This window comes from Anas platyrhynchos, chromosome 29 (genome assembly GCF_047663525.1).
Source record: "Anas platyrhynchos isolate ZD024472 breed Pekin duck chromosome 29, IASCAAS_PekinDuck_T2T, whole genome shotgun sequence".
Classification (NCBI taxonomy): domain Eukaryota; kingdom Metazoa; phylum Chordata; class Aves; order Anseriformes; family Anatidae; genus Anas; species Anas platyrhynchos.
The window spans coordinates 1147011-1166823 of NC_092615.1; the positions used below are offsets into that span (position 1 = coordinate 1147011).

The window sequence follows — 19813 nt, forward strand, 5'->3', positions numbered from 1 at the left end:
GGGTTGGAGAGGGGGGGTGAAGGATGGGGCTGGGGTGGTGGGGAGCCAGGAGGGGTGGGGGGCAGTCCCCTCGCCGCTCCGTGCCTCAGTTTCCCCATGTGTAAAATGGGGTGGGGGGGGTAAGGGGGGGGGCGGTGCTGGGCCGGATCCAGTCCTGCCCCCCCCCCCCTTGCCCTGGCTGGACCCTCGGCGTGGGGGGGGGCTGAGGTGCACATTAAAGGAGGCTGAACTGGACGCGTCGCTCTCTGCTCCTGGTGGACAGGACCCGGGGGGAGGAATGGGGTGGGATGGGGGGGGGAGATTCCTGCCCTTTTGGGGAGGGGGGGGGAGAGCTTTGCAACCCCTGGGGGGGCTCCATGGCAGCGGGTGGGGGCCACTCGCTGGGTTTTGGGGGTGCTAGGGGTTTTGCCAAGCCCAACCCAGTTCAAACCAGTGCCGGGGGGGGGGGCAGGATGCGGCCCCCAGTGGGGCGCTGGGTGGAGGCGGTGCTGGAGCCCCGGGGGGGGGCAAGGGGGGGGCCTGATTCTGCCCCCACACCACGCCTCAGGGCGGTGCGTGCGGGTCAATGTTTAACCAGCCGTGCCTATCGGTGGCAGGCAGCGGCTGCACGGGGGCACCCTTGGGTGCTGGTGGCGGCAGGGACCCGGTGACCCCCCCCCAAAAAGCCCCCCACTGCGGCCCCCACCTCTTGTAAATCCCCCGGTGAGCAGCGTGCGGGGAGCTGGGCTGCGGAGGTGCCCTGCGGGGGAAACTGAGGCACGGGACCGGGATTGGGATTGGGAACCGGGGGGGGGTCCCCGCTCTGGGGGCTCGCTCCCACCCTGGACACATCCAGGGGAGCCCCCCCAAAAAAAAAACAACAACCCTGGGGGGGCTGATGGCTGAGCCTGCCCACCCCCGGGGGGCTCAGGGGTTTGGGGATGGTTTTGGGGGGCAGCGTGCGGCCGGGCTCCGCTTCGCCCCCATAAAATCGTGGCCGGGGCTGCTGCGGGTGCTGGGGGGGCTGGAGCTGCTGGGGGGGGGGGCAGCCTTCACCTGCGTCTGTGCTGACATCCAGCAGGACTACAGGGGCGAGCTGCTCCTCGGGGGGGTCCCGGGGGGTGGTTACGGGGGGCCGCTGACCCCTTTTGTGCTGGGGGGGGTCGCCCTGGGCTGGCTGCTGACGGCGGCGCTGCTGGGGCTGGGGGCGACCCCCCATTACCACCGCGTCCTCCTGGAGGCACCTTGGTGGCCCCCCACCGAGTCCGGCCTCAACGGGCTCCTGTTCCTGCTGTCCCTGGGGGCTGCGGGGGGCTACGTCCACACCGTCAGCCTGGGGGGGCTCTGCTATTCCCCCCCTTTGGCCGGCGACCCCCTCCTCGCCGTTTTCTGCCGCCCGGCCGGGGGGCAAGCGGCCGCCCTCGTCTTCCTCTTCCTCATGGCGCTGCTCTACCTGGCCGGCAGCCTCGTGGCCATCAAGATGTGGAGGCACGAGGTGGGCCGGAGGCGGCGGGAGGCTCCCGTGAGTCCCTTGGTCACCAGGAGTTTTTTTTTTGGGGGGGGGCAGCCAACGGTGGGGTCCTCACCCCCACCCCCCCCTTCTCCAATTCCTCTTTGTGTCTCGAAGTCTCCACCGGTCCGAACCAAGCGCGTCACCTTCGAGGATGAGGTGGGACCCCCGGGGAGACCCCTGGGGGGGGACACAGCCACCAAGGGGGGTGAGAGGCCGGGGGTCTTCACCTGCTCCAACCCCCCCGTGCTCGTGCCGCGGCCGTGCGCTGTCCCGGATTACGTGGTGTGAGTGAGGGGACGGCTACGGGATGGGGACCCCCCGGAGGGGTCCGGAGCCCCCCGGTGCCTCCGTGCTGGGGCACCAACCCGGAGCAGGGACCCCCCCCTGAGCTTTGTACCCCCCCCCGGGGCTGTACAGAAAGTACCCGGCGATCCGCAGCGGGCGGCAGCGGGAGGGGTACCGGGCTGTGTTCTGCGACCAGCACGCCGAGTACCGGGAGCTGCTGGGAGAGGTGCGGGAGGCACGGAGGAGGCTGGGGGAGCTGGAGGCCGCCGCGCGCCACGCGCTCAGCAGGACGGTGGGTGTCCCATCAGTGTCCCATCGGTGTCCCCTAGGTGTCCCATGGGTGTCTTATAAGTGTCCCGTGGGTGTCCCATCAGTGTCCCAATGGTGTCCAATAGGTGTCCCCTAGGTGTCCTGTGGGTGTCCCATGGGTGTCTCGTGGGTGTTCCATGGGTGTCCCAATGGTGTCCTGTGGGTTTCCCATGGGTGTCCCATAGGTGTCCTATGGGTGTCCCAATGGTGTCCCATGGGTGTCCCGTGGGAGTCCCATTGGTGTCCCATGAGTGTCCCAATGGTGTCCCATGGGTGTCCCGTAAGTGTCCCATGGGTGTCCCATAAGTGTCTCGTGGGTGTCCCATAGGTGTCCCGTGAGTGTCCCATAAGTGTCCCATGAGTGTCCCATGGGTGTCCCATAGGTGTCCCGTGGGTTTCCCATGGGTGTCCCGTGAGTGTCCCAATGGTGTCCCATGGTTGTCCCATAAGTGTCCCATAAGTGTTCCATGGGTGTTCCATAGGTGTTCCATGGGTGTCCTGTGTGTGTCCCATAGGTGTCCCGTGGGTGTCCCATGGGTGTCCCATAGGTGTCCCGTGGGTGTTCTTTGGGTGTCCCGTGGGTGTCCCCTAGGTGTCCCATGGGTGTCTCATGGGTTTCCCATGGGTGTCCCATGGGTGTCCTATAGGTGTCCCGTGGGTTTCCCATAGGTGTCCCAATGGTGTCCTGTGTTTGTCCCATAGGTGTCCCATGGGTGTCCCATGGGTTTCCCGTGGGTGTCCCAATGGTGTTCTGTGGGTTTCCCGTGGGTGTCCCGTGGGTGTCCCATAAGTGTCCCATGGATGTCCCGTGGTTGTCCCATGGGTGTCCCATGGGTGTCCCAAGCAGGCAGGGCTCAGCTTTGGGGCCGTGCCGGCGGGGTTGGGGATATCGGGCTGCCTCTTCTCACCCCACAGGGGGACAGTGGGGTGGCTCGAGTCTGGCGCGAGGTCCTGAGGAAGAAGAGGGTGAGTAGGGCTCGGGGTTCATGCACCCGGAGCCACACTGGGGGTGCTGCGAGCTTCCCAGCCCTCAAAGAGCTGTTGGGGGGGGGGGTCCCGGGTATCTCGAATCCCACCGGCAGGATTCGGCCTTCCTGGAGAAGCAGCGGCGCTGCCGCTACCTGCAGGAGAAGCTGAAGCACATCAAGAGGCAGATCCAGGATTACGACCGCGGCGGCGCCGTCTACTTCTGAGCCTGCTCACGGGGGGGACCCCAAACCCCGGGGACCCCGCAGGGCTCAGCACCTTGGGGTGCCGGTGCTGCGGGGGCGAGCAGGGGGCACCCGCTGCGCCCCACACGTTGCACCCATCTGGGTATGGGGAGCAAACCTGCGGGTTTTGGGGTGCTTCTGGTGGCTCTGCACCTGCTGTGGATTCGGGAGCACCCCCAGGGGTGAAGCTGTGGGGGGGGGGCAGAGCTGCTTTTAATAAAATCTGGTGATGTTTTTTTGGGGGTCTTCAGTGCGCGTCCTGGGGTGCCCACGGATGACGGAGGTGGGTGGGCTCCAGCAGCTGGCAACCCCCCCAGGGACACTCCTGTCCCCTGGGATAACGAAAGGAGCCCTCGGTGCCCAACAGGACCCCCCCGTGCCACGGCTCCGGAGCGGGGGGGACACGGCCCTGGCCTCTTTGCGCCCCCCCAGCCCCCAGGGACCCCGAGCCCCCTCCAGCCCCCTCTTTTCTCACTCCACGTGTGAGCTCCCCAAAGCCCCCCCCAAAATCCCCGGAGCCCCCGAGCCCCCGCCGCCACCTCCCCACGGGCGGGGGCCGGGCGGGAGCAGCGGGGCCGCCCCCGGGGCTCCCCCCGGAGGCGGAAACCGGGGCCGGTTCCCTGCAGCGCCCGGCGGCGGCGGTGCCGCTGCTCCCGGCTGCCATTTTACGGGAACAAAGAGGCGGAGGAGCGGCCAGGTAAGGGGCTCCGGGACAAGGACCGGGGGGGCAGGGGGGTGTCCCGGGGGCTCGTTCCCCTCCGCGCACCGGGGGGGGCTCAGGGAACCCCGGTGGCTCCGTCGGGACCGGAGCGAGCGCGCACGGTTCCCTCCGCGCACCGGGCAGGTGGGAGGCGGCGGCGGCTCCTCCCGGGGCTCCGCGGGAGGTTGGGGGGTGAAGGGGTGGGGGGGCAGACCCCGGGCCCCCCCACCTTCAAAAAATTAACAAAAAATCCCAAAAAACAGCGCGGGGACGGCGCTGCCCCCGTCGGGACGCGGACCCCGGGGTTGCGCCCCGGTGGCGGGGAGGGGGCGCGGGAGCCCCGGGTGGGGTGGAGCCGCCCCGGCGCGGAATGGGGGGGTCCCCGGGGGGGCTTTGCAGCTCCCCTTGCTGGTGGGTCTTCCCCCCACGCCAGCCCGGGGCTTTTGGGGATGCGCAGAGCTGGGGGCAGAGTGGAGATACCCAAAAAGAAAGCCGCGGGTACCCCCGGGAGGTCCGCGCTGGGGTCTGGCCGAAGCCCCTGGTTTGGGACCACCGTTTTTTGGGGCGTGGGGACGAAGCCCCCCACCCCCAGCTGGGCCCGGACACCCCAGACCCGCTGCCACCTGCCCCCGGCTTGGGTTTCCCACGCAGGGTTCAGGTTCCCCCTCGCTGCATCCCGCTCCGGCGATGCCCGCCGGGGGGGTCCCCGCTGAGCTTTTGGGGTTTTGCCTTTGTGGGGTGGAGAAGGGGGGGCTCTGTGCAGCCCGGGGGGTGGTGGAGCAGCGCCAGGAGCTCGGTGGGCTTCGCAGAGCCCCTGCTTTGCCCCCCCCAACCCCCTCGGAGGGGCTCCCCCCCCTTCCAGTGGCAGCGTCCTGGCATTTCTCCCTGGCCCTACAAACCCCTCCCGGCGGTGGTTTGGCTCGGAGCGAACTTGTGGGAAAGCAAAACCAGAAGGTGTTTTGGAGAGGCCAACCGCACGCAGGAGGGCAGGAACATGAAGCAGGGAGCAACTGCGGGGCTGGGGGGGGGCCTGTTGGGGTGGGGGTCCCGGGCAGGGGGCACCTGGCTCCGCGTGGCAGCTCTCCAGCCCTGGCAGCGAGGAAACGCGTCACCCCCCCTTTGATCTGCCCCAATTTCCAGCTTTTCACTGCGGTGTTGTTAATGTGCCCTGGATTATTATTATTAATTATTATTTTTTAAATCCAGCCAGAGCTGCTTACGGAAAAACCCTCAGGGTTAGCGCTAGCCTCGGGGAAGAGCTTTTCTGCCTTAATTAGGGTTTGAAACAATCCAATTCATTCAGGTGCCCGCGGTCGGTCGGGTGGCCGGGGCCGGCAGCGCGGGGTCCCCGACGCGGGGCAGGGCTGGGTGTGCGGGGAGATGCCCCCGTGACTCACTCGCCTCCCTTCTCCACCCCACGCCTCAGTTTCCCCGTGAGCAGAGGTGACTCCCGTGGCGTGGCGTGGCGTCGGGCACGGGCGGGCGCTTGTTTACGGTGACAGGAGACCAAAGTCCCCACCGGGCGCGCGGAGACGTGGAAACCCGGCGGTGCCGCGCGCGCCCGCAGCTCCAACCTCCTATCCCCCCCCCAAACCTCCCCAGGCTCTCCCCACCGCCACCATGTTCAGCAAGAAGTCCTACGACGGCCCCCCCATGAGTTACGGCCCCTCCACGGGCTACGGACCCCCGCCGGGTGATTACGGCTACGACTACGGCGCCCGCTCGCCCCCGCCGGGCTCCTACTACATCGAGGATGCGCCGCAGCACTTCTACAAGTGGACCTCGCCGCCCGGCGTGGTGAGGATCCTGGAGGCCATCATCATCATGCTCTGCATCGCCATCTTCGCCTGCGTGGCTTCCACCCTCGCCTGGGACTACGGCTACGGTTTGGGGGCTTTCGGAAGCGGGCTGGGCGGCTACTACGGCTCCGGCTACTACGGCAGCGGGCTGGGCTACAACTACGGGTACGGGGGCTACTACAGCGGGGTCACCAACCCGCGGACGGCCAACGGCTTCATGATAGGCATGGCCGTGCTCTGCTTCCTGGCCCAGTTGGGGCTGCTGGTGGCCAGCATCAGCAAGTCGAGCGGCTCGCGCTCCCGCCGCTTCTACCTGGTGGTCATCGTGGTGTGCGCCGTGCTGGCCTTCGTCATGCTCATCGCCTCCATCGTCTACGTCGTGGGGGTCAACCCCCAGGCGCAGATGACCGGCGGCTACTACTACAGCCCCTTGCTGGCCATGTGCAGCCAGGTGTACAGCAGCAGCACTTACCTCAACCAGTACATCTACCACTACTGCACCGTGGACCCCCAGGAGGTGAGTGTGTCCCCCCCGCCACCTCCGGAACGCCCCCAGTTTTTGGGTCAAAGCCCAAGGTTGTGAGGCTGAGCGAGGTCAGCGCCGCTTATCGCAGCTGGGTGCGGGAAGGAGAGGGTCTGTAAGTGCTCGTGCTGCCCTTGGGCCGGCTGGGAGACGCGGTGTCCTCAACCAGCCGGGACTTTCTGCTCCGTCCTTAATGTTTCGGGAAGCGCCGGGCACCGTTGGGTGCCGGGGAGGGTGCCGGTGCGACCGGCAGAGCTGGGGAGTTTCGGGGAGGGGACGCTCTGCTACCTGGTACTTTGGTCTCCCTGCTCGTAAAAGTGTTTGAGCGAGCCTGGCGTGCCTGCGGGAGGGGGAATTGGGGCAGCTCGTGGCACTGGGGTCAGTGGGGCAGGAGGCAGCGGGATCCCACGACCCAGGGCTCAGCTGCCCCAGGGTTTCGGCTGGGGCCAGTGGGGCTCCTGCGCGGCACTGGGGTGGAACTGGGATGGAACTGGTGCTGCCGGTTCCCGGCTGGCTGGGCTGGCTGTGCCGCATTCCTGCGCCCTGAGCGCAGGCTGAGAGGGGGGGAGCCGCGGGCTGCAGGGCTCAGCGGGGCCCTGATCTGTCCCTGCTCGGCCCCAAATTCTGTGCAGCTGCGTGATCTGGCTCGTGGGAACGCAGCGGCACCCCCACGGGCAGGGTCCCTGCTCTTGGGTGCAGGAGCTGGCTCGGGGCCCCAGGTGCCGGGGGGGGGTCACCTCCCTGGGAGCTGTGCTTGCCCCGTCCCCACGAGAAAACCAAATCCTCTTCCACTGCTGGGGCTGGGCCAAAAGCTCTGCAAAGCCCAGTGGGCTCCGGGCAGAGGCTGTCCCACCGCCCATCCAAAATTGGGGGGTGTTTGGGAGGAGGGGGGGGAGCGCTTCCCATTCGGCCTCAGGGAGGGGTTGGGTAACCAGACCCCCGCTCTGCCCGGACAGGGGCTTCCCAGAGCCTGTCCCCCCCCCTCACTCTCCTCCCTCCCTTCCTCTCCTTCAGGCCGTGGCCATCGTCTGCGGCTTCCTCATCGTCCTCTTGCTCTGCCTCATCTGCTTCTTCGCCCACAAGACGCGGAGCAAGATTTGGAAATACGGCAAGGCCAACATCTTCTGGGACAAGGCGCCGGTGCTGCAGGAGGGCCCCAACGTGGAGGAGTGGGTGAGTCCCGGGGGGGGCTGCTCCTGGCACTCAGCTGTGCCAAAATGTCCCCGTCTCCAGCCCAGCCTCGTGCCAGGAGCCTCATTCTGCCCGCACCTCCCCGCGGTGTTTGCACACCCCAAACCCTGCAGCCAGGAGCTCCCGGGGCGCGCCGTTATCACCGATAGCGCCAGGCAGCGCCCGGAACCGTGAGGTCCCTCCCTGTCACCCCCCGTTTTTTTTTTTTGGTTTTTTTTTTGGCTTTTTCCACCCGGTTCCGTGCCCCTGCACCACGATGCTTTGGGAACGGAGCGGGGCTGGGCGAGCTCGACCTCCCTGAAAGACAAACAGGGTCGGATCAGATGGGCCGGGTGCCAGCAGCGCAGCGCCGAGGCTTCGCGCCCTCTCCCCTTTGTTCGCCCAGCTCCTGCCAGCGCTGGCCGCCGACACGATTCGGTTTCGGTCTCGTCAATCATTAACTCGGCTCCGGGAACGTGGCTCTGGGCTGTGCCACCCAGCCGTGGTCTGGCTCTGTCCCACCAGCCCGGCTCCGTGCGCGCCGTGACGCCCCGGTGTCCCCTGGGTGCTGGGGGCTGCACCCAGGGAGGGCAGGGAAGGGCCCTGGGGTGCCCCGGCTGCTCCAGGGCTTCGATGCAGGGCTGGGAAATGTGCCCACGTCCTTCAGCACGGCTCCTGGGTGCTGCTGTGCCCTGGATAAGGAGATTCTGACCCCATCCCTGTCCCTGTCCCCATCCCCGTCCCTGTCCCCACCAGACCGGGGGGGCCCAGACGGCTGCCTTGGGGTGCCCAGGTATTGGGGTGCCAAGGAACGGGGCTGTCCCCCAGCGGGACCCCATGGGACAAGAATTAGCTCACATTGCTCTGACCCATTCCCTGCCACCCCAGAGCCCAGCAAAGCGCTCGGTTTCAAACCCTCAGCCCGGCTCCTTGTGCGCGTACGCACCCCTCGGTGTGTGTACATCTAATATTTGTTTTTCTTTTTGCAAAAACACCTTTGTTCTGGTTTATTTATTTTTGTTAAAAGTCCCTCCCTTGCTAAGCATTTCCTGGCCCGCAGCAGGGCCGGCCCGGCTTGGGGGCAGCCCCTGCACCCCCGGCGGTGTCCCCAGCTCCGTCAGTGTCCCTTGGTGGCACCTGCCAAGCTTTTTGGGGACGCTGTGGCGGGGCAGTATCGATGTGTCAGGGTGTGAAGCCATCCCCGGGACATCTCCTTCCCACTTTATGGTTGAGGCTGAGATAAAGAGGTGACCTTCGAGTGGGCGTGAGCCTCCTGCTCCGTCCTGGCGTGGCACAGGGACGTGTCCGTCTCACCTGGGGGCAGGAGGGGCCCTCGCCTGACGGAGTCTTTGTTAGTGGGGGAAAAAGCAGCAGAGAGGAAGCTGCTTTGCCGGCCGGAGTTCTCAGCTGACGTCCCCAGGGCCACCACCTCGGCCCCCGGCAGGGACCGGCTTCCGTCCCGGCACAAACAACCCACAAAGGGCAGGAAGGAAGGCGGGGGACGGGATGGGACATCTGCCCAGCCAGCCCCACGTCCTCCCCCAGGAGCCCCATGCGGCCAGGGCAAACGTCCCCTATGTGGGCAGCGAGCAGCTGGGGGGGGCAATGAGGGACCCAGCAGATCGGGGGGGCTGTCACCTGGGGGTGCAGGAGGGATGCTGGGCACCCCCCGGCACGCGTGCGCCTGTGCCGGAGCGCCCACGGTGGCTCCGTGCGGGGCAGTGCCACCTGCTGTGGGGTCCATGGGCACGTCCTCCCCCCAAAATACTGCTTCTCCTGCCTGGGGGGGCTCCCCCAGTCCTTGCCTCCCCCCCAGCAGGACATCATTCTGCAGCTCTGCTGGGTCCCCTCCCTATCAGCACCCCAAGCCGGGTTGCAGCGGTCGCACCGGGGTTTCTCCGGCCACGCGGGACGGTGCCAGCGTCCCCGGTGCCTCCGGTGCCACCGCCCCCCCCTCTGAGCACCTCTCGCTGCTCGCAGGTGAAGAACGTGGCAGACGGGGCCAGCGTGCAGGACGAGACGGCCACGCTCGCCTACTTGGAGAAGCCCACCAGCCCCATCAACGCGCCACCCTACAGCGCGCCCTCCTACAGCTACGCGCCCCCCAACACCGCCTACTACCCCTCCGGGACCTACAGCAGCCGGGGGTGAGCCGGGGTGGGGGGGCACTGCCAGCTGGGTGGGGGGTACCGGGGGCATCTGTCCGCACCGTGCTGATGTCCCCGTGTCCCCGCAGTGACCAGCCGGACCGTGCCACCAGCACCAGCCCCGTGGAGGAGAAGGGGAAGGAGGTGCCCAGCAAAGCGCCCGCACGGCGCGGCCGCAGGCGGCGGCGCAACCCCGAGCTGGACGAGTCGCAGTACGAGACCGACTACACCACGGCCGTGGAGTCCAGCGACGAGCGGGACCAGGACCAGTGGGCCAGGTGAGGGGGGAGCCTCGTGGGGGTCCCCACAGCCCGTAGCTGACCCCCTGCGTGCCCTGACCCTGCCCCTGTCCCTGTCCCGCAGCCTCTACCCCCCCATCACGTCAGACGGTGCCCGCCAGAAGTACAAGCAGGAATTCGACACCGACCTCAAGCGCTACAAGCAGCTCTGCGCCGAGATGGACGGCGTCAACGACCGCCTCAACCAGCTCAGCAAGGAGCTCGACAGCATCTCCGAGGACAGCCCCCAGTACCAGGTATGGGCTCGGGGGCGGGGGGGGTGTCTTGGGGTGGCGGGGATGCCCTGGAGCTTTTGGGGATGCTGCAGGTACTGGGGATGATGCGGAGCTTTTGGGGTGCCGGAGGGCACTGGGGAGGGCGCATAACTTTGGGGATGCTGCAGGGCACTGGGGAGGGCGCACAGCTTTTGGGGAGGGCGCACAGCTTTTGGGGAGGGAGCATAGCTTTTGGGGAGGGCGCACAGCTTTTGGGGGGGACGCACAGCTTTTGGGGAGGACGCATAGCTTTTGGTGATGCTACAGGGCACCAGGGATGTTGCATAGCTTTGGGGATTCCAGCTGGTGCTGCGGGGCACTGGGGAGCACTTGTCCCTGCAGGGCACCCCCCCTCGGGGCTTCTCATAACCCCCGTTTCCTTTGCAGGACGTAGCAGAGGAATACAACCAGCTGAAGGACTTGAAGCGGGTGAGTGTGCAGAGCCCGGGATCTCTCCGTTCCCACACCCCGGTTGAAATTGGGTTACTCTGGGGGAGGGCAAAAAAAAAAAAAAGGCACTGCAGGGATGTGCCGGGGGATATCGCGGCAGGCGGTGCTCACCGGGGGTCTGCTCCTTCTCCTCCATCCCCACCCAACCTGTGAGGGGGTCAGGCTCGGCGCTGCCCCCCCCCAAAGCAGCCCCAGCCCGTGGGCGCTGACTCCTGCCCTCGTTCCACCTTTCAGAGCCCCGACTACCAGACCAAGAAGATGGAGACCAAGGCGCTGCGCAACAAACTCTTCCACATCAAGCGCATGGTGAGCGACTACGACAAGGTGCGGGGTTAACCCGCACCACCCCAGGATGCGTGCCGGGGGGGGGCACCACCAGCACCGCAGACTCCTACCGATGCATTTTGTACCTTTTTGTAAAAAAAAAAAAACCAAAACCATCCAAAGCGACCCCTGGGCATCGTCCCCAGCCACTGTGAATACCCCCGAGTGCCTTCGCTGGGTGCGTGCTGGGGGGTTGTTCCCCCTCCTTGTGCTGTAAATATGTTTTGGGGGGGGGTCCTGAGCACCTGACCCCTGGCCTGGGGAGGTCTGAGGAAGCCCCACACCGCCGGGAAGGGCTGGGGGCTGGAGCGGGGTCAGCACCAGCCCCGGGGCACCTCGGGGTGCCAAAATGTGGCCCCAGCCCCCAGGGCAGGATCGTGGTGTGAAGGCAGAGCCCCCCCCCCCAGGCAGCTGCTAGGCGGGGGCGAGATTTTGTAAGGAACTGGCTGAAACTGTGTAATTTTTACCGTTGTTTGTTTAAATAAACTGTATCTGTTGATTTTAAGTCAGGACCCCCAGACCAGGTACAACCCTCCCCTTCCACGTGTGCGGGGGGGTTTACTCGCCCCGAGGAAGCTTTGGGGTGAAAAACAGCAGTTTTGGGGCTTAATTCACTGCTCGACACCACCTCCCCACCACCCTGGGGGGTTCAGCATCCCCCCCCGTCCAGCACAGCCCCCGGCGTTGTAAGAAACATCTTTATTGACTTCCGTTAATTTGTGTAGTATCATTGAACAAGGATTATATTTTTCAGTGAAATCAACCTAAATGACAACGCCCCCCCCCCGCCTAAAATCCTGCCTCCCTCTGCACAGCACGTACCCCTGAGAAGCAGAGCCTCACTGCGAGGACCTGGGCGGGGGCACGGGGACACCCCCCCCGGCCCCATTTTGTGTGTGTGTCCCCCCCCAGTGCCACCGCTTTCCAGACTGATTTTTGGTTCTCCCCCCCAACCCCTTTTCTCACCTGGTCCTGGCTTAAAAATGAGGCGCGGGAATAGAGCGAGCGTGGGAGGGGGGATGCCCACATCCATCTGTGTCCCCCCCCCAACCCTAAATCCATTGGGGGGGGTTGAGGCAAAGCACCAAGCAAGCAAGCAGCAGCAGGGAAGGGAAGGCGCTGGAGTGACCCGGGGGGGGGGGTGAGGAAGGGGCTGGGTTGGGTGCAGAGCACCCAAGAAGGACGCCTGTAATTGCACCCACATCGTGCATGGCGCTGGACCCCCCCTCTCCAGCCCCCCCCATGTCGCCCACCCTGCACCCCGGTGTTGGAGATGCTTCAGTGGAAAATGCGGGGCTGGGGGGGGGGGGAGCCTGGCCCCAAAAGGGCTGCTCCGAGGTCGGCGCTTCAGTCCTCGAGGCCAGATCTGTCCTGGGAGGGTGCAAAGGGGCTTGGAACGAGCCCCTACCCACGACGGGCAGGATTTTGGGGGGAGGGGGGCACATGCCAGGACCCCTCTGCGCAGCCCCCCCTGCTCCAAGGCTGCTTCCAGCTCCATCGCCTCCACCCCGACGCCCCCGATCCAGCTCGGGATGGGCAGCAAGAGGCTGGCGGCTCCTTCCCCGGGCCGGATCCTGCCCTACAGAGCCAGGACTGAGCCCTGGGGCTGCCCGGGGTCCTCCCTGCCCCTCGGCGGCCAAATTCTGCTTTGCTTTTTTTGGAGGAAAAGTCCGGCGTCCGCCTGCCGCAAGGAGCGGTACCATTGGGGTCCCCGAGCACAACCCAGTGGCTTTCGGGGCTCACCCTGGGGGGAGCAACCCCCAGGAGGACAAGTCACAGGGGGAGGGGGGGCTCCAGCAGTTCAGGACCCCCAGGGACGGCACCGGCTGCGTCTCCGGAGAGAAATGGGGTTTGGCATCTCAGGGGGTGTCCGGGGCGTCCCCCATCGGGAGCATCCCTGTCTTTTTTTTTTTTTTTGTCCCCTACTGCCCCGTCCCGTAGGGCCAGTTGAAGGTGCTCCCGGACAGCAGCATGTCCCTGATTAGTGTTTCGATGGGCGTCTTCCCCACCAGCCTCATGAAGAAGAGCTGCGAGATGAGGGAGGCCGGCACGGCTCGCAGCGCCGGCAGCCGCAGCAGGAGGCGGCCGAAGCGCTGGGGCTGCGAGGGGTACTGCGAGCGCACGTACTCCGTCAGGGCCACCTGAGCCTTCTCTTGCAGGCTCTCCACGTGCGCCGGGTCCGAGAGGCCGCAGGCATCTGCGGGGGGAATGGAGAGGGGTTAGGGGAGGGCGCTGTGGTCGGAGACCCCCACCCTGCATCCCCACAGGACCCCCTGCCCGTCCCCATCGGCACCCAGCTCGACGCAGAGCCCCTCACCTGCACCCACCCGAAATGAGGGCACCTCATTGGGATGGGGGCTGCCCCGTCCCAAAGCCATGCTCCACGTGGGGATTGCTCCAAATTTTGCTGCAGGGCTGCAGCTGCTACACGGAGCATGGTGAGCACGCACGGAGCAGCCGATGGGGGGCTCCCCACGCCCGGCAGCGCATGGGGAGATTCGTTTTGCTCATCCCCATCACCCCAGGGAAGCTCAGCCCCTCACGAGAAGGACGAGCCAGGATGCTTCAAACCACAGCAGAGAGGTGCTGAGGGTGCAAGGTCCCCCCCCTGATGCTCCCTGGTCCCCAAATCCTGATGGAGACGGGACGCAGGCGCTCCCAGCGGGCTCACGGCTGCGCGGGGCGGCCGCGGGGCTCGACCTACCCGGCGTGAAGAGCGCGATGGCTTTGAGGCAGCTGTACTCGGCCGAGTCCACCTGCAGCCGGTTGAGCTTCTCCACCTGGTCCTGGAAGATGCGGATCTGGTCCATGAAGGAGACGACGCGGTCGGCGGACATGGGGGAGGCGTGGAAACCGGCGGCGGCCAGCAGCGGGGCCATGTGCAGCGGCAGCGCCGACTGCGCCGCGTTGAGCACGAAGAGCTCGCTCCAGCTGAGCCGCAGCAGGGCCACCTGGTCCGAGACGGGCAGCTCGGGGAAGAAGGGGATGTTGCGAGCCCACTCCACCGTGCTGAAGAGGAGGCGGGCGGCCAGCTCGCAGATGTTGTCGATGCCCATCACGCTGCCCTGCTGCGCGTACTGCGAGCCGTAGCGGGCGGCCGGGTAGGGCTCAGCCCGCAGCAGCTGCGAGATGAGCTCGGACACCGGCTGCCCGTTGAAGTATTCCCCGCTGGGCATGGTGTTGGGGCTGGTGCTGGAGTGCGTGGGGGGGATCCGGCCCCGCTGCACGGCTGAGGGGGAAGCAGAGGGGGGGTCTGACCACGCTGTGCATCCCGCATCCAGCTTCACCCCATCCCTACCCGGCTCCCGGGGGACCCGTGGGTGCGCCCTGCCCTGCGCAGGGCCGGATCCTGGCACCTCCTGCCCTCAGCCCCGGGCACAACGGGCGGCTTTCAGGCGCTGCAGGAGAGGGAGGCGGCGCGTGCGAGCTGCTGCTCTCATTTATTCAGCACCCCAGAGCTCCACCAGCAGCTCCTTGGCCACGGCCTCCGAGCAGCAGCAGGGCTGGGAAAGCGCCACCGCCCGACCCCGTGCCAGGACCTGGCTCTGGCTGTGCCATGCCCAAGCGGGTGCCTCACCAGCACTGTGGCCCCCCCACACCGGCTGCGGCGGCGCAGGGCGCTTGCTGCCCAAGGTCATTGCATGGCAGCAATCATTTATTTGCAAATAAAACGTCCATCTTGGAAGCGTCGTTAACCCCGGGGCACTCCCCCTCCTAATTGCGTGCAGGGAGAGCCATTTTTCAGCTCCCCCCCTCTCCCATTAGCGCCCACTATTTGCTCAGTCCCTAGTAATTAATTTATGGGCTGTTCATGAGCCACTTAAATGAGAGCTCTAAATCATGCTAAGTGGCAATAATGCCATCTCGACTCCTCTGGAAAGGAGGGAATTACTGTCCTGCTTCCAGTACCCTTCTCCCTGCTCCTTGCGTTAATGCCACCTGCCGCTGAGCAGCCCCAGCACTGCACCGAGCCCCAGCTCGTGCCAGCACCAGGGACACAGCCCCAGGGGTGCACAACCGTGCCAGCAGCAGGGACACAGCCCCCAAGGGTGCACAGCCGGGGCTCAGCACCCTCCAACCCAGCCTGGACCCCTGAAGCCCAGGGGACACGCGGCACCGTGGGTGACGGCGACCCTGAGCTCGCCCCAGGCACGTGCGTGCCACCCTGTTGCTGGCTCTGCTTTGAGCTGAAATCCTTCATTTTCAGGGCAGCTCCACCCGCAGCAGCCTGGGGGGTGTTTGGCCCAAGCCAAGCGGCCGTGCAGCTCTGGCCCCAGCTGCAGCAGCGCCGTTCCCAGCCGACCTCCACCACGCCTGGGGCGCGCGCGGCCGGGCGGCTCCAGGTGTGTCACCTTATCAGCTCGCGCAGCTTTCCAAACAAACACCACCTGCTCCGCTGGCCCCGAGGGCAAAAAAAGGAGGAAAAAGGGGCAAAAGAGAGAGGCCTGGCCCCTGGCTGACGCTGCAAACAGGGCGAGAGGTTTTTGGAGAGCTGGGCGAGCGCCTGGTGAAGCGGCACGGGGCTGGTGGCCCGGGTGGGTGCTGTCCCCGTCCCCGTCCCCGCGGTGCCGGCGTTACCTTCCTTCCTCATCCCCACGCGGAAGCACTTCTTCAGGCGGCAGTACTGGCATTGGTTGCGGTGGTGCTGGTCGATCTGGCAGTCGCGGTTGGACCTGCAGGGAGGACAGGGCAGACGTGGCACCGGGCAGCACCGTGACGCCCCTCGCCGGGCTCCTCCGGCACCGCGCCCGCGCCGGTGCCCTCGGGCACGGCCCCGCAGCCTCCTCCCGGTGCCACGCCGCCCCTGTGCACACACTCACACACACACACTCACACACTCACCCGCACGCAGATGCTATGGTAACAGAGACCGCGAGCTATTTCCAACAGCAAGGGCTGAGGATTTGTGTTTCCAGCAATGCCCAGGGGTTTGGGAAAGCCGCAGAAGCCCCCGCGGGGCGGGAGGAGCTCCGCAGAGGGAAGAGAAGCGCGGGGCTGGGGGGCTGGGGGCTCCCACCCCCCGGTGATGCCCCCATCACGAGGCGGCTGGCTGGAGGCAGGAGTGGCCCCGGCCGTGCGAGGAATTCCAACTATTTCCTACGGAGCTGCAGGACTGGGCTGCCCCTGCGGGCACGGCTGCTGTGGGGCCGGGTCCTGGGGGCCACCGCTCTGCGCCGGCCACGGGGATGCTCCCCAGTGCTCCCCGAGCAGCCTCGGAGCCTGCAATGGGGTCAGTGCTGGCCCCCCTGGAAATAAATCCTCACCCCGGGCCCTGAACCACGCAGTGGGTTTGCTTGGGCATCGCCAGGGTGAAATTGGGGTAAAAGGGCAGAAAGCTGGGCTGGGCCAAGCTGCCAGGGACATTCCCAAAGCATCGCCGGCGGCTCAGCCCCGTGGCCCTGATCCCAGTGGCCAAGGACCACAGCGGGGCGTGGGTGACAGCGGGCGCTCACGTCCCACCCAGCGGCCGTCGTGGTTTTCGAGGAGGAAAAGGGGTTATTGATGAATCGGCGATAAAATTAAGCCGTGTGAAGCGAGGGGCAGGAAGGCGCAGGCCGTGCCGCGGGCCGGCAGCAGCTCGGCTCTGCCTGGGAGCCCCGACACGAACATCCTCATTCCGACACGACTCCGGAGGAGAGGCACGCAGGGATTCCCGCGGCGCTCAAACCGGAATTAATTCGCCCTGAACATCACCACTGCGCTTAACACATTCCGAACGCGCTGCTGATAAAGTTCTTCCAGGGGAGCAGCGATCGCTCATCACAACGGCAGGTTACATCTTCATCAGCCAGGCGCCGGGCACCGCGGCCGAACCTCCCCAGGGCCAGCGCGGCGGGGGCACGCCTGATCGGCCCCCCCCCCAGCCCCACAAAAACCCAAAATAGCCTCGGCTAACGCCGGCGGCTCGTAGCGAGTTTCCCAACCGATCCGCTGCAGCGACCTGGGAAACTGTGAGAACACAAAAGGCGTATACTGTGCTAATTATGTAATTAGAACATGTAATTATTTAGTGCAAGAACTAAACTGAATCCAACTCACTTTTAATATTCAAATTAGAGCAATCTTGGCTCGCTGCTGCTTTTGACTCCTTCCACAAAGCAGATGCCAGGGCTGCCACAGGAGAGCATTGTTCCCTGCCCCTTCAATAGTTGCTGCGCACTTGGAAAACTCCCGACCCTCCGCTGCAGCACCGCGCCGGGGGCCAGACCCCACCTGCAGCAGGCGACCAGCACGGGGCGAGGGCTGGGCTGCTCCCAGCACCTCAGGGTGCTGCGCCCTGCACCCCGAGGTGCACCTGGGACGCAGCCCTCCTGCCCCGGGGAGCCCTGATTTTGCACCTCCTTTGTTTCCCCTGAAATTGGGGAGCTGGCGTTTCTCATAAAGCCATCCGTGTGCCCCGTTTCCAAACACCTCATCCCGGCTCATGACGGAGGAATCGGGCACCTCTCGTCCTGCCGATCAGCTGGGGAAACTGAGGCAGCGCCGGGGAGGATGCGCGCACCGTTCTGTGGGTGCCACGCCACCGGTGCCGGAGCAGGGATGTGGGGGAGGACGAATCTAGGCCGCTCAAACGAGAGCGAGGAGGCTCAGAGACGGCCACCACCGCGAGAGCACCGCTGCCCTGCTCCTTTCGGTGCCATCCCAGCACCGTGCGGCGAAGGTCGGAGCCGGCAGCCCCTCGGGTGGGGAGAAAGCGGGGCACCCATGGGGTGCCATCCTCGCCGCATCCACCTGGGTCAGCAAACACCACTGGAAGCACCCGCACGTGCCGCGGGGTCCTGCCCTGTGTGTGAGCCCCGTGCGCACGGTTGTGCTGCCAAAAACCCCAATCCCTGTCCCGGCTGCCCTGCGCATCCACGAGCCCACCGGGAGCTCTGGAGTTATCTCCAGCTCCCAACTTTGCGTGGGCTGAGGGGCTCGTCCAGGATCACATCCCCTGGGCCCGGCACCATCATTTCACAAGGGCAGCGCAGGATCAGCGCCCTGCAGCGCGCCAGGCCCTCGACACCTCCGGTTAAAATTATCCCCTGGTGCTGTTCTCAGGGTAGCGCGGCCGTGCCCGGGCTGACTCACACGCAGCCTCGGCGCATTTTCAGGCTGAAATGGCAATTAATGCTGGAGCAGAGCCGGGCGGTGACGACGACCCGCTGTGCCACCGGCTCTGGGGACGGAGCGGGCAGCGACACCCATCCTTGGGGGGGGGGGCTGGGGGTGCTTCTATGGGGTGCGGAGCGCGGGAGGACCCCGCGATGCAGCGGGGCCACTGCATGGCCACGGCGGGGCCACCAGCAGCGCGGCACGGGGGTGGCGGAGCAGCCATCACCGAGATGCACCGGGGCCACCGCAGAGCCACAGCGGGGCCACCGCCGAGCTGCACCAGGGCCACCACTGAGCCATCCTGGGGCCACCACCGAGCCATCCTGGGGCCAGCGCTGAGCTGCACCGGGGCCACCTCCAAGCCCCAGCGTGGCCACCGCCGAGCCGCAGCGGTGCCACCGCTCGTGCCGCGAGCGCACCACGGCACAACCACCCTGGAAAAGGGGTGAGGGTCCCCCCCAGCCCCCTCCCCAGCCCCTACCTGCAGGTGTAGCTGAGGTTCCTGCGGATGCTGCGCTTGAAGAAGCTCTTGCAGCCCTCGCAGGTGAAGACGCCGTAGTGCTTGCCGCTCGACTTGTCCCCGCACACCACGCAGTCCACGGGCGCCCCGGCCCGCTCCTCCTCGCCGTGCTCCGCGTCGCTGCCGCCGCCCGCCGGGGACGCCGCCTCCTCCCCGCCGCCGCCGCCGCCGCCGCCGCCGTTGGGCTCGCCCCAGCCGCCGGCCACCATGGCCATGGCTCCGCGGCCCCGGGGGCTCAGCACCGGCCCCGCCGCCGCATGGAGCGAGTTGAGCAAGTTGCTTTTTTTTTTTCTTTTTTTTTTGTTATTTTTTTCCCTTTTTTTTTTTTTTTTTTTTTTTTTTCCTAGGGGGGGCAGGCGGATGGGGGCCGGTTCCCTATGGATATATTTTTTTTTTTTGGGTTGTTTTGTTGTCTTGTTTTTTTTTTTTTTTTTTTTTCCCTCCCTACCCACCCCCCCCTCCCCCCTACCCACCCACACACTCCCGCAGCCCCGCTTCTTAACGGGGGGGCCCCGCGCAAACTTTGCGGCGGCGGGAGCGGGGCGCGGCGCCGCGCATCCCCCCCCCCACCTCTCCCCCCCACCGGCGGGGCTCAGCGGCTCCGGGCTCGGCGGCCCCCCCGGGGCTCCGCCGCATGCGGTGGGGGGGGCGCCGCCTCCTCCTCCTCCTCCTCCTCCTCCCGCTGCCCGCTGCCCCCGCTCCGGCGGCTCCGCTCCTGCTCCGCGGCACCGGCAGGGATGGAGACGCCGCTTTCCCAGCCGGGCCCCCCCTGCCCCTACGGGCCCCGCCGCCGCCGCCGAGGCTGCATGCAGCCCGGTCCGGCGGGACCCGCTCCGCCGAGCCCCGGGCTCTCCCCGCCTCCCGCGAAAGAGCAAAGTTCAGCCGCTGCCGCGGTGGCCGCCCTGGATGCTCCTCCCCGTCCTCCTCCCCTTCCGCTCGCCGCCCGCCGGGTCCTGCCCCGCCAGCGCCCCCCCAAACCCTTTGCCGGTCACCCCCGGGTCCCCCCCTGTGCTCCGCTCCCGGTCCCGGGCACCGCCGGGTCCCCCCCGAGGTCCCCGCGCACGGAGCCGGCAGCGGAGCCGCAGCCGCGCAAGGGCGCACGGAGCCTGCCACGGATGTGGCCGTGCCACGCTGGAGGGGACACGTTTGTCCCCGGCTGGACAAGGGGGGGGCACGGGGGGGTGGCCTCCCCAGAGCCCTTCGCTGCCCTCCTTGGGGTTGAGGCTTGGCAG

At 66.6% G+C, this 19813-nt stretch overlaps 3 protein-coding genes across 4 annotated transcripts; 2 read left to right on the forward strand and 1 right to left on the reverse strand.

Moving 5' to 3' along the window:
* The first annotated feature begins 456 nt into the window (after positions 1 to 456).
* On the forward strand, positions 457 to 3533 carry OCEL1 (occludin/ELL domain containing 1). Of its 2 annotated transcripts, XM_072029208.1 has the most exons (6): positions 457 to 702; positions 1444 to 1501; positions 1607 to 1776; positions 1910 to 2069; positions 3002 to 3052; positions 3169 to 3533. In XM_072029208.1, exons 2-6 carry the CDS (start codon positions 1460 to 1462, stop codon positions 3277 to 3279), a joined length of 534 nt encoding a protein of 177 aa, XP_071885309.1. In that variant the 5' UTR covers positions 457 to 702; positions 1444 to 1459; the 3' UTR covers positions 3280 to 3533. The 2 variants fall into 2 exon arrangements, with proteins under 2 accessions (XP_071885309.1, XP_038024936.2); XM_038169008.2 differs by lacking the exon at positions 457 to 702 and having other exon boundaries at positions 711 to 1501.
* Positions 3534 to 3846: 313 nt separating this feature from the next.
* Positions 3847 to 11468, forward strand: OCLN (occludin). The gene is made up of 8 exons (XM_072029142.1): positions 3847 to 3994; positions 5600 to 6313; positions 7334 to 7492; positions 9470 to 9636; positions 9726 to 9914; positions 10000 to 10171; positions 10577 to 10618; positions 10874 to 11468. The coding sequence occupies exons 2-8, from the start codon at positions 5618 to 5620 to the stop codon at positions 10973 to 10975; spliced, it is 1527 nt and encodes a 508-aa protein (XP_071885243.1). The 5' UTR covers positions 3847 to 3994; positions 5600 to 5617; the 3' UTR covers positions 10976 to 11468.
* Positions 11469 to 11647: 179 nt separating this feature from the next.
* NR2F6 (nuclear receptor subfamily 2 group F member 6) lies at positions 11648 to 18989 on the reverse strand. Its single transcript, XM_038168997.2, has 4 exons — positions 18543 to 18989; positions 15542 to 15636; positions 13668 to 14192; positions 11648 to 13160 (listed from the first exon to the last, which is right to left on the reverse strand). Exons 1-4 carry the CDS (start codon positions 18794 to 18796, stop codon positions 12886 to 12888), a joined length of 1149 nt encoding a protein of 382 aa, XP_038024925.2. The 5' UTR covers positions 18797 to 18989; the 3' UTR covers positions 11648 to 12885.
* Positions 18990 to 19813: the final 824 nt, after the last annotated feature.